Source organism: Poecilia formosa, unplaced genomic scaffold, assembly GCF_000485575.1.
Source record: "Poecilia formosa unplaced genomic scaffold, Poecilia_formosa-5.1.2 Scaffold54, whole genome shotgun sequence".
Classification (NCBI taxonomy): Eukaryota; Metazoa; Chordata; class Actinopteri; order Cyprinodontiformes; family Poeciliidae; genus Poecilia; species Poecilia formosa.
In genome coordinates, this window is record NW_006799993.1 from 2,431,401 (window position 1) to 2,444,229 (window position 12,829).

Genomic DNA, 12,829 nt, shown 5'->3' on the forward strand with positions numbered 1-12,829 from the left:
GGTTGGGGTTTTGAGTTGGTGGTTGGGGTTTTGAGTTGGTGGTTGGGGTTTTGAACAGTTTTTGAGTTGGTGGTTGGGGTTTTGAGTTGGTGGTTGGGGTTTTGAGTTGGTGGTTGGGGTTTTGAACAGTTTTTGAGTTGGTGGTTGGAGATTTGAACAGTTTTTGAGTTGGTGGTTGGAGATTTGAACAGTTTTTGAGTTGGTTTTAAGTGTTCAGTTTTATATAGAGCAAATTCACAACAAATGTCTCAATGCACTTCATAATTTTAGTTGACCCACATATCAATTGCTATTCAACAGTACAATAAACTCAGTTAATGATTAAAGTAGTTTAAATGTTTGTAGCAAAGGAAAACCATCAAATTGCATTGAGTCATTACTTACAGCATTCACTCCTCCTGACCAGCAGGGGGCAACAGCATATCGCTTTTGTCGAGTTGCTGACTTTACAGCGATCCCTCATACAGACCGTGCATGAAGCGACGGGAGAAGAACTCCCCTCTAACAGGAAGAAACCTCCAGTAGAACCAGAACCGGGCTCAGTACCAGCAGCCATCTGCCTCGACTGACAGGAGCTCAGAGAGCAGAGACACAACTGGTCACCTGATCAGGAAAACTTTGCGTTACTGGAAGTGACAAGTTAACAGCAGGAGAGGGAGAAGGGGTAGGTGATGGCAGCATCATGTCAGCCAATGCACTTCTCCAGGAAGTGACCACAACCAATCAGAAACCCAGACCAAGTGTAGCTTCTATGGAGACAATAGTTGAAATAATGTAATGGTCCATAAAAATGCAAACACATTCTAACATCAACCAACAATCAATTGTAACTGACATTTAACAGTGGAAGACATTTTAAATTTCTAATAAATAAAATCAAGTCCATAAATAAAATTCAACTTCCAGCTGTGGTTGGGGCCTGGCGATGAATGGCAAAAAAAAAATCAGACGAAAACAAAATAATCCAGGATGATTCCTGAAGGACAAGACGACAGGATATATCCAGGTCAAACCCTTCAACTCTGAATGAAACCACACTTTCAAGTCAAGGTGGAGAACTGGATCAGAAAGCATCTGCCTTACCTGCTCACATGGGAACACTTACAGGGTTTCCTCCAGAAAACCTGCAGAGCCCAATGGTAGGGTCACTGACATCATCCATCAATGGGTGGGCGATGAAGTCCTCTTCTGTCAAATGTTCAAAGGGACGATGAACTTTTCCGTCCGTCGATGGAGGAGCAATGAAGGGCATTAATGAGATGATCCAGGAGGATTCCTGAAGGCCAAGACGGGAAGACAACAGGATGCTGCAGGTTTCAGGTCAAACCATTTAACTCAGAATGAAATCACCACTTTTTAAAGACTCGCACTGGTAAATATCACTTCAACAGCAAAATACCTGCCGCATTTCTCGAGGAAATGCTCAGCCCAATTGTACGGTCACTAAGGTCATCCATCAATAGGTGGGGGGCAATGAAGTCCTCTGCCATCCGATGTTCAAAGGGATGATGAAGAACTTATCTGTCGGTCGATGTAGGGGCGATCAAGTGCGAAATCAGGTGACAAAGATGGTCCAGGAGCATTCCTGAACAGGACAGATGAAGATTCCAGGTCAAACCCTTTAACAATTCACAAAGAAAGTCAGAGTTGTGTCTCTTCAACAGCAAAATACCTGCAGCATTCCTTGAGAAAGGCTACTGAGCTCAGTGGTCGGACCACTAAGATCATCCATCAGCAGAGGTTGGGGGTGAAGGCGGCCTTTTCCGTCATTCTCAGGTGGATTCTACACATGCATTTATAACTTACAACACGCATTTCAAACAGTACCCAAGATCAGAACACATGCATTTCATATAGCCTACCGTGTTTTTCCTGCGTCTTCAAGATCTGTTCTGATTGCTGTACCCAAAATCAGAACACATGCATTTCATATAGCCTACCGTGTTTTTCCTGCGTCTTCAAGATCTGTTCTGATTGCTATACCCAAAATCAGAACATATGCATTTCATATAGCCTACCGTGTTTTTCCTGCGTCTTCAAGATGTGTTCTGATTGCTGTACCCAAAATCAGAACACATACATTTCATATAGCCTACCGTGTTTTTCCTGCGGCGAGTGAATCCAAAATCCATTCCAGTTACCATACACATGATCAGAACACAAACCTTTCACATACCATTTTGCACTTTTTTCCTGCGTGTAATTGATTGACCGCTTCGTTGCACTTGTTACCAATTTCCTTGAAGTCATCCGTTGACTTCAAATCCTTGACGAATGGCTACAGGAAGAAGCAAGCCACATTTCCTACTGTTGAGTTCCAAGTCCAGTACCATGGGGACCATTTTGATATCCACATTTCCCAGATGTCTGAGGCCATTGCATGTCTTCAGAGTCTCCAACTCAACAAAACGGTTGATCAGTTTCCTCATCTTCTCAGTCCGCATACCAGGTGTTGTTGATAAGGCCTTAAATTCCCCAACCATCAACTCAAATCCATTCTTCATCACCATAGATATGCTGTGGATGCATGTGGTGATGGACAGGAAAAGCTTCCCTTTAACAGGAAGACTTTACAAAACAAAAAAGCACTGCAGTTGCCAAGTATTTGTCAAAAGTTGTGAACTAAAGCAAAGCCTCACTGAGAAAGCATGTGGTGACAGTGTGAAGGAAAAACTTCCCTTTAACAGGAAGTCTTTTGTAGAATAAACACTGCACCAATTATTTAAATTGGTTAAAAGCTACAAAAGTAAGCTTAGGCAATGCCTTATGCTGAACACGCATGTAGTTGCAGTGAAAAGGAAAAACTTCCCTTTAACAGGAAGACTTTCCAAAACTTAAGTCAAACATTAGCCAAGTTACCTAAACTTAAGCAATGCTTCATATTGAGGCTCAATGTTGTGACCGTGAAGGAAAAACTTCCCTTTAACAGGAAGACTTTCCAAAGAAAAACCTAACAGTGCACCAGTTTAAATTTGTTAAAAGCCAAGTAAACTAAAGTTAAAGCAAAGTCGGCCAATCCTCATATTGAGGATTCATGTAGTGACAGTGAAGGAAAAATTTCCCTTTAACAGGAAGATTTTCCAAAAATTAACCCTGCACAAATTTAAATTTGTTGAAAGAAATTAAGTTTGAGGATCCATGTGGTAACAGTGGAGGAAAAAAAACTTCCCTTTAACAGGAAGACTTTCCAAAGCTTAAAAAAAAAAAGAAAAGTCAAACATTAGCAAAGTTGCTAAGCAATGCCTCATATTGAGGATCCATGTGGTAACAGTGGAGGACAAAACTTCCCTTTAACAGGAAGACTTTCGAAAGTCTGCATCAATCGTTTAAATTGGTTAAAATTAAAGCAAAAAGCAATTATTCGTATGATCACAGTAAAGGAAAAACTTCCCTTTAACAGGAAGACTTTCCAAAAATTAACACTGCACCAATTTAAATTGGTTGAAAGAAAAAAGCTCATTGAGGATCCATGTGGTGGCAGTAGAAGGAATAAACTTCCCTTTAACAGGAAGACTTTTCTAAAATTAACACGGCGCCAATTATTTAAATTGGTTAAAAGTTGAGTAAGCTAAAGCAATGCCTCATATTGAGAATGCATGCAGTGACAGTGGAGGAAATGCTTCCCTTTAACAGGAAGAACCCTCCAGTAGAACCAGAAGTTGGCTCTGTAAGAAAGGTCATCTGTCACTACCCCTGGGGATTTGAAAGAAAAGAGCAGACAGAGAAAGCTACTCCAGCAGCATTTCTACAGGAGAAAAGGAAATTAGTTGCAGTAGAAGCTCCTTTGGTGGCTTTATCTAAGAGAAACAAAATAGTTAAGTGCAACAAAAAGTCAGCTAGTAGCTTAATCTAGGAGAGAAACTGTGTTAAAAGAAACAGACAAACACTCAAGACTGGTCCCACTGGATCATCTTGAAGAGAAACATTGAGTTAATTTCAGCTGAAAACCTGAAAATAAGAGCTGGATTAGACAGTGAACATTACCTCTGTGACCTCTGATCTTCAGCGCCAGAAGAGCTTGCTGTTGACCGTCGTTGTCCAGAAGAAATTAAATTGCAGGAGGCCGCGCATCGTTTCATCGCAAAACTAAATCGGTTTTCATGTTTTAATTTAAATTGTTGTTTAACGTAAATTTGATTGAGTTGTTTAAGTATAGGCACTGGGTTTATTTCAAATTATATACAAAAAATAAAAAAGGTATGCATGTACAAATGTAAATGAGAATTTTCACCCAAATAAAGGCTCATTGTGATATTTACTATGCTTAAGTTAAATGACTTCAATCTAAACTGTATTAGCGAAATACTTGGCAGCCATCTTTCTTTCACATAACATCTGACTTTCAAACTATGAACTTCAGATTCCAACACCAATTACACCCAAATCTGTAAAGAGCATAAGACCTGGGTTTCAAACAGCACAAAAACCTCAAAAAATTGAAGGATAACAGCAGAATCCTTCTCAGCTCATTGACTCGCAGCGGAGTCAAACCAAACCAGCAAGCGAGAGGCCTAGCGTTGGCCTTCAACAGCGTTAGCTCCAGCAGCGTGAAGCATATCAAAACCCGCAACAGCTCCTACCCTGAGATGTCTTCTGGATCCGCCATTGGAACAGTTCTTGACTTTTTACCAACCTTTGACGGGTTGGGCGGATCCGCCAGGCACCTTGTAGGGATTCCTCAGCTTGACGGAAGCGATCCTCATCTTCATTGTAGATCATCTTGGTAAATACATAATCGACATGCTGCTAGTTCCAGACGCCATTTTTGTCTCGGATATTTCAGGGACGCCAGCAGCCAAACAGGGCGTCTAGACGCCATGGCCATGTCGCTCCCCTTCTGCTGCTGCTCTATTTTAATTAACAAAAAATGGCTTCAATAACTTCACCAAGGACAAAACAATCTTCGAATAATGTTTGTGAAATATAACTTACCATATAACAGGCAGCCATTTCAAACATGACGTTCCTGCGGCATACTCGCTCACTCTAGCTGAGCAGCTCGGCGCCAAATTACTAAGCCGCATCAACACGGAGAATATTATGAGGTAAATCAGCAAATGTTTTCCATCATTTAGGCAGAGCGTCGATGATTCTTTTGTGATCTTAAGAGATCATAAAAGACTGTTTTGTTAATCCGGCTTCCGGAATATATGAATTGTAGAACGCTGGTTACATGTCTCCGTGCCGGCAGGTGCAAGACGGATCTTAATTTAAACGCACACGTACAAACTGCGCCGTATTTGTATTCAGCACGGCGCATGCGCCTCACGCTCATGAAGAAACAAACATGGCGCCAATGCAAATTATGAACTTGAAAAAAACTATAGAAATTCTCTGTGCTTTTTATCCTCTGATCAGGATGTTGGGTTAGACCAGGGGTGGACAACTCCAGGCCTGGTATCTCTAAAAGTTGTAGAGATACAACTTTTAGATGGAGCTCTACTTCAACACACCTGAGTCAAATAATGAGGTCGTTAGCAGGACTCTGGAGAACCTGACTGCACTTAGGAGTTGATTAAGCTATTGGATTCAAGTGTGTTGGACCAGGGAGACATCTAAGAGTTGCAGGACACCGACCCTCCAGAACCAAGTTTGCCCACCCCTGAGTTAGACATTATGGTTTCTTTTTTTAATAGAAACAATATGTTAGTGGCACATTTTTTTCAGAAACCCAATGTAAGGATTTTTTTTTTAATAAAAAAAAAATCACAAGCTCATATCAATCTAATTTTATCAAGTTATTCTGGTGTTCAAAATACCAGAATATTTTGAACACCAGAATAGTACGTCAATTTTAGTACTAATGGTGTATCTGCAAATAAAAAAGACAGGACAACCAAAATGTTCTAAAATGAACTTAAACATGCTTTCTGCTCTACCACTAAATAATGTTGCTAAGTCAGTTTTATGTAGAATAACTTGTTAGTTAAAGTTGTATCCTTTTCTTGAGAAGAAAATGCAAAAGGGTGAAACTCTAAACGTTTTTTCATTTATAAATTACTATTGTAAATAATAATAATTGCATTAGTAATTTTAAGGGTTCAAATCAAAATTCAATTCAAATTCAAAAATACTTTATTGATACTAAAGTGAAATTAAGTAACTGATTAAGAAGACTGACAAGAGTTTGCAATCATCTTTTTATATTTGTACTTATTATTATGGGCTGCACAGTGGCGCAGTTGCCTTGCAGCAAGAAGGTTCTAGGTTTGATTCCCGGTCAGGGGTCTTTCTGCATGGAGTTTGTATGTTCTCCCTGTGCATGCGTGGGTTCTCTCCGGGTACTCCGGCTTCCTCCCACAGTCCAAAAATATGACTGTCAGGTTAATTGGCCTCTCCAAATTCTCCCTAGGTCTCTGTTTGTGTGCATGGTTGTTTGTCCTGTGTGTCCTCTGTGTTGCCCTGCGACAGACAGGTGACTTGTCCAGAGTGTAAACCGCCTCTCGGCCGAAACGTTAGCTGGAGATAGGCACCAGCAACCCTCCCGACTTCACTAAGGCACAAGGGTATACAGAAAATGAATGGATGGACTTAATATTATTTATTTTATTTATTCCGTTTTTGAGGAAGTGACGGTGCTGCCATGTTTTCAGCGTCACAACAAAGAACATGCTTTACCTAAAGACCTTACTTGTTATAACAAAAAACTGTACATTTTCAGCATCTCGATTTTAGTTTCAGGTTTTGTAGATTTATACTGATAAACTAAGTTAATCCAAACTGGATTTTTGGAAATGGAGAGAAGGCGATGTTACTCCGGTCCAGGCGGGGGCGCTACTGCTCCTTCAAGTCAGCTGGAAACAGTAGCAGGCGGAAGCAGGTCGAAGTGTATCAACAGAACCACCTTCGCCTGGATTATTCCCTTTTATTAATTCCTGTTGGATTCTTGTTTGCGCGATGAGTTCAGGTGAGTTTGAGTTTCATTTCCTCTGATCAGTAGTGACTGAACCGGAGCTCCTAGTTCTACTGTTTGGACCGTTTAAGGATCATAATTCAGTTAGCATCATCCAAACCTGCTAACCAGAACCAGTGTTTGCCATTCGAATAAATGGACCCTGGTTATGTGGTTCTGGACTTTCTGCTTCGTATCTGTTTGGGTCTAAATTTAAAAAGAAAGAGACATTTTAATTTCTCCAGATCAGGAACCGCAGGACTGATAAAATATGAACTTCAGTGACGTCACGCACTGCAGAGCAGTGATGCATTTTAGAAGAATCCAAGTCAACTTTATTTATAAAGCACAAAACTTTGTAGAGCAAAACTCAAGGCCCGGGGGCCAAATATGGCCCACCATAACGAGGGTGGAGAGACACATAACAGAGCCTTCAGGAAAGCAGATTTGTGCCTAAATATTATTTTATTTATTGAATAAAAATAGTCCTGATATATATTATTAAGTATGATAATATTGTTATTTTGAGACCATTTTCAAGTAATATTATAAAAATGACATAATAATAATATGATATAATCTGGAAAACATTTTTAATATCCAAAATACATAAAGAAAACAAAAGAAACAACAAATAAAATTAATTTTGTCCCTGTACAAAATTGACCTTCAAAAATGAGCTAGTTGAGCTGACAGTGAAAACTTTTGTCATCCAGGTTTTGGTTTAAAAAAAAAAGAGAGAGACGAGAACAACGATAAATCATGCAAATGGAAATTAGTTAGCTAAATTTAATTTAGCTTAAATTTAATTTATCATATGAAAATTAATTTATCATATTAAAATGAAAAGCTACTCTTTTGCATCAGTTGGGGTTGAGTAACTTGTTGTCCCCTGAGAAGAAATCACCCATGCCTAACTTATTCAGTAGGAGGATTGTACTTCTTTGCTTAATTAAATCAGGGGGAAACTTTTTGCGTTTGACTGTAAGCAGAAATCGTGAAATCTCTTAAGATCCTTAGGAAGTTTTTTTCCTCAGAAAACAAGACAAGCAGCAGCACATTTTGGACAGTAGGGGGAGACAATGAGCTGAAATCTTAAAAATAAAAGACAGTCTAGCCAGCTTCATTTGGGGGCCAGAGCATGTTTATCTGTGCTTGTTTGTGTTCCAGGTGTGGCTATGAGCTCCACATGCCCCGGTCTGTACTGCGGTCGGATCATGGTGAACGGGACGGTGGAGGGAGAGTGTGGAGTGAGTACCAAACACCAGTTTTCATGTTTTCCGTCTGAACTGGGTCTGGACCTCTGAGACTGGGACAGTCTGTTCTTCCTCACTAACAAACAAACAAAATAATCACTATTGTTTTCCAAAACTTTTGTTTTGTTTTGTGTTTTATTTTTATGTTTTTCCCATGCAGATCAGATCTGCTTGTGTGAATGTTTACCCATTAGTGCTGTTGGGAAACGCGATAATGTGGCTATAACTCCCGACAGACAGACAGAGTGGGAATTGTTTTTGCTGCCTGTGGTGATGCCTCATTACACTCGAATTAGAGCTGCATTCTCAGCAGTTCCATTGTTGTCTCTGAAGGTCCAAACCCGGCAGCTCATTTTATTGAAAACCCTAAACGTCAACAGACCTGCTTCCTAAAGGAAAACCAGTAGGAGTTTGAGTTTGAACGCCTGCTTTACCCTAATCTCCTCGATCTAGCCGAGTTAATTCCTAACAAGAAACTATTTATTAAAACCAATAAAATGATTGCAGGAAAACCTACAGATTAAACAAATTATTATATTTTCTGATCTTTCTCTAGTTTCATCAGGTATAAACAGCTTTTTTCTAAAAGTCTGATCATCTCTGTCGGAAGGTTTGTCCTCGAGGAGAGCGGGCCAACATTGAGAAGGTCTGCCAGCGCTGCACAGAGTGTCCTGAGCTCTACGACTGGCTCTACCTGGGCTTCATGGCCATGCTGCCGCTGGTGTTGCACTGGTTCTTCGTCGAGTGGTATTCTGGGAAGAAGAGGTGAGACTGGACTGAAAACAAACTCAAAACATGCAGAGTTAGGGCAGAGTAATGAATTGATTTTATCGATTAAATTAATTTTTGTCTTTTGAAGATTTCATTTTTGGAAAATCTGAATTTCGGGACTGATCAATATGAAATGACGTTCAGTATTATTTAATTCTGAGTAGTATTTATCAAATACAGAAACAGTTTATCATTGAGATTTTAACAGCATGTTGATAGGTTTTATCAATACATTCTGGCACAAACAGCACTTGAGAACATTCATGATCTTATTACGTTTCCCAAAATGAAAATGAGGTTGACAGGCCCGCAAGCGTAGACAGACGTGGACAAGTCTAAATGAGATTTGGACTGATGTGAACCTGGAGTAAACAAGTGTAACCTTAGGGAAAACTGGTGTAAACCTGGTGTAAATTGGAATAAACCTTGCATAAACTGGTGTAAACCTTGTACAAGCTATAGTTACACCTAATGTGAATCAGGTGTAACCCTAGTAAAACTGTTTATAACAGTTTTATTGGAAACTGGTCTAAACAAAATAGGACACATTTGGGACAGTTGCACTGATTATTCCAGATCAGGTTTCATTTTTTGTGTCTTGTTGAACCAAACTAGTGATGTGGATAATACCTGCAGACTGATGATGCAGTAAGAAAATATCCTAAAATGGATTCTCTTTCTGGTCTTTCTGGTGTGTTTGCAGCTCCAGCGCTCTGCTGCAGCATGTCACCGCCATGTTGGAGTGCAGCGTGTCGGCTGTGGTCACTCTGCTGCTCACCGAACCTGTGGGAAAACTCAGCATCCGGTCCTGTCGGGTCCAGATGCTGTCCGACTGGTACACTATGCTGTACAACCCGAGCCCGGACTACGTCAACACGTTACACTGCACACAGGAGGCCGTCTACCCACTGTGAGAACACACACACGAAAACACACTGCTGGTTAGAAAAGGCAGATTAATTCATATTCAGCTTCCAGTTTTCTCAAACATGTGATCACCCAGGGTCAGAGTTAGAGTGTCAGAGATTTGAAGGTTTTTGTCCAATGTGAGAAAAGGTTTGGACAGGCCTACTCTAAACCCTAGCAGCTCACCACACTTGAGGCGTTCCTCAGGGATTAGGTCTTGGTCCTTTTCTTCTTCTGTTTTAATGCAAAGTTGGTTTGATTTTAAAAATCTGTCCTATTAAAACATTGAATTGATCATGTGATTCTAAGTCTTTAAATCCGTTTGTGTTGCTGTTGTTGTTCAGCTACACCATAGTGCTAATCTACTACGCCTTCTGCCTGGTCATGATGATGCTGCTGCGCCCCCTGCTGGTGAAGAAGATCGCGTGTGGCCTTGGGAAGACGGACCGCTTCCGCAGCATCTACGCCGCTCTCTACTTCTTCCCCATCGTCACGGTGCTGCAGGCGGTCGGTGGCGGTCTGCTGTGTGAGTGTTTTACTGTTACACAACAACAACAATGTTAGCAGGATTTGAGGGTTTAACGAGTTTCCTGTGTGTTGCAGATTACGCCTTTCCCTACATCATACTGGTCTTGTCTCTGGTCACACTAGCTGTTTACATGTCTGCTTCTGAGATTCAGGTAAGGTCTCACCTGTACAGGTTAGGGCTGGGCAATAAATCGATTTTTGGTTTTGGAGAATGTAGATAATTTTTTTTTTTTTTACAATAAAGTACTGGAGTCACACTAAGACAATGAAAAATAAATAAAATTATGAGAGTAAAAGCTAAATTCAGGATGTTATAACTTAATTCTGAAACTATTATGACCTTACACTGATATTATTATGACTTTATGCACGTACAACTTTCTTCTCATAATTTTATTACTTTATTATTGTAACTTCATTTTACCATTTTTCTATCAATATGGCCGCTATTTTGTTCGACAAGCATATTTTACTTCTTGTATTTATTTGGACTGAATAAATATAAGGGCCAGGTTAAGTTTTTCTTTCATTACGAGAATAAAATCATAATATTACAAGAACACAGCCATGGTGATACAATATGTAAATAGTCAAAATAATGTCAATATTAGCAAAATACATTCATCATATTAAGAGAATTATGAAAACCCCAACACAAAAAATAAAACATTTAAATAAGAAACATTTTGAAATTATACTTTGGTGTCATTCTTACAGATAATTAAACACTTAATATTTAAACACATCAGCATCAAATTATTGTCAATATGGCAAGGCTTTGAAATGACTATGGTATCACATAAGATCTTGATAACTATCTGCACTCATTAAAACAACTTTTTTCCCTTCATAATTTTAAGATGTTCTGGTAAAATCGCATCTTAATTCAGCTGATATTATGACTATATTCTCGTAAATACGTAAACATTCTTGCAGTCTGGCCCTGATACTCAATTGTACAGTTCACAGAAGGGATGCTTGAAATAAAAACACTTAGAAAATATTTTATGTCATTTGTATTTTCTTTTCTCTTTTTTTTGTAATAGAAAGCAATTAAATCAGATCTGGCATGAGAAAATCTGATTCTTTTATTAATTTCAAATGGATCAGCAGCATCAAAAACATCTTTAGATGGAAATAATAGTTGTGTTTTCTCTGCAGTCCCTCCAGTCTCTTATCTCCAAGAAGAAGCGCCTGGTGGTTCTGTTCAGCCACTGGCTGCTCCACGGTTACGGGATCATCTCCATCTGCCTCCTGGATAAGCTGGAGCTGTCGCTGCCGCTGCTTGCTCTGGTTCCAGGACCCACGTTGTTCTACATCGCTACGGCCAAGTTCACAGAGCCCACCCGCATCCTCTCCGAGGGCGGCAGCAGGCACTGAGCGCCACCTTCAGGACTGATTTCCATCCTCGCTGCTCATTTAGTGTTTAAACTCTGTGTTAGTGTAAATGCTGCTCACATGAATCTGTAAATATTGACTTCTTATTCTTGTTGGGATTAAATGTTCATAAGTTTCATTGATGTTCCTCTGAGTTCTGCTGCTCTTCTCTAAAGTTCCCTGTTTCTGTAAATATGTTTATTTGTAAATATCAGTGTATTTATGTTTGCTGGTTATAATTAAACGTTTCACAAAAACAACTCTATTGCAGTTTTGATTTTGGATGTTCTGGTCCAATCACGTGATCGGAAATCGGGCCCAATCAGACGATTTCAGACTCATTGGAATCGGGAGATACACCCCGATCCCGTGTAGAATATATATGTATGTTTATACCCAAATAGAAAAAATCGTATCTACCGTTATGTAGTGGTACATAGCCAGACTTTATCGAAATAGCACATGCGCGGCACTTTGCAGCAGTGATAGCTGTCGTAAAGTGAAGCAGAAGACGGTATCAGCCATAGACTATCAGCTTCAAGGTGCAACATTGTTGCTAACTTAGCATCAATGTCGCTGAATTTAGCGACTTTTCTGTCCTCGCCAGCATATTTTCTTTCAAACAAGTGACTAGCGACTAATCTAGCAACTTTATATGGTTCATTGGAAACTTTGGCCACCGATAGTTTTGACGTTATAGCGATTAGTGAGCGCGGCCGTTAGCCTAGCCCAACTCCGAAGCGCTTGAGGTTTTCCCAAGTTTTAATATAATCTATTTGAAATTGTTAAACCAACCTGCAGTAGATTAATGATCTACAGACTGATATTCCACTATGTGATATTCCACCAAAATCACTTAATACATCCGTCATAATAGAGCAAGGGTATCCAAAGTATTGATTGTTTTGTGGCCGTCAACTGCAGTTCAAGAATGATACAATTTTGTCTATTAAACTTTTTTATTTTTAATGAGGGTTAAATTTAAAAAAGTTAAATTACAAGTAGCTTTTCAGAACGATATAGGAGCGTATTTTAAGTAAAAAAAATTCTTTAATATTGATGAAAAAGTGCAAGCTCCATTGGTAGATTATTTCAGTGT

The 12,829-nt window shown here is 39.6% G+C and overlaps 1 protein-coding gene and 1 long non-coding RNA gene across 3 annotated transcripts; one reads left to right on the forward strand and one right to left on the reverse strand.

Annotated features, from left to right (window-relative positions):
- Positions 1–454: 454 nt before the first annotated feature.
- Positions 455–3,157, reverse strand: LOC103138781 (uncharacterized). Of its 2 annotated transcripts, XR_001662248.1 has the most exons (4): positions 1,673–3,157; positions 1,400–1,585; positions 1,084–1,276; positions 455–976 (listed from the first exon to the last, which is right to left on the reverse strand). It is a non-coding gene; the product is annotated as an uncharacterized LOC103138781 (long non-coding RNA). The 2 variants fall into 2 exon arrangements; XR_476323.2 differs by having other exon boundaries at positions 1,400–3,157.
- A 3,594-nt stretch (positions 3,158–6,751) lies between these two features.
- Positions 6,752–11,990, forward strand: jkamp (jnk1/mapk8 associated membrane protein). Its single transcript, XM_007553120.2, has 7 exons — positions 6,752–6,907; positions 8,063–8,142; positions 8,759–8,913; positions 9,623–9,829; positions 10,170–10,351; positions 10,429–10,505; positions 11,515–11,990. The coding sequence occupies exons 1-7, from the start codon at positions 6,898–6,900 to the stop codon at positions 11,731–11,733; spliced, it is 930 nt and encodes a 309-aa protein (XP_007553182.1). The 5' UTR covers positions 6,752–6,897; the 3' UTR covers positions 11,734–11,990.
- Positions 11,991–12,829: the final 839 nt, after the last annotated feature.

Bases quoted from the DNA above. Each gene is read 5' to 3' on its own strand.
- jkamp (XM_007553120.2), top strand. The intron at 8,143-8,758 runs GTGAGTACCAAA...CTCTGTCGGAAG, and splicing joins CGGTGGAGGGAGAGTGTGGA to GTTTGTCCTCGAGGAGAGCG. The intron at 9,830-10,169 runs GTGAGAACACAC...GTTGTTGTTCAG, and splicing joins CAGGAGGCCGTCTACCCACT to CTACACCATAGTGCTAATCT.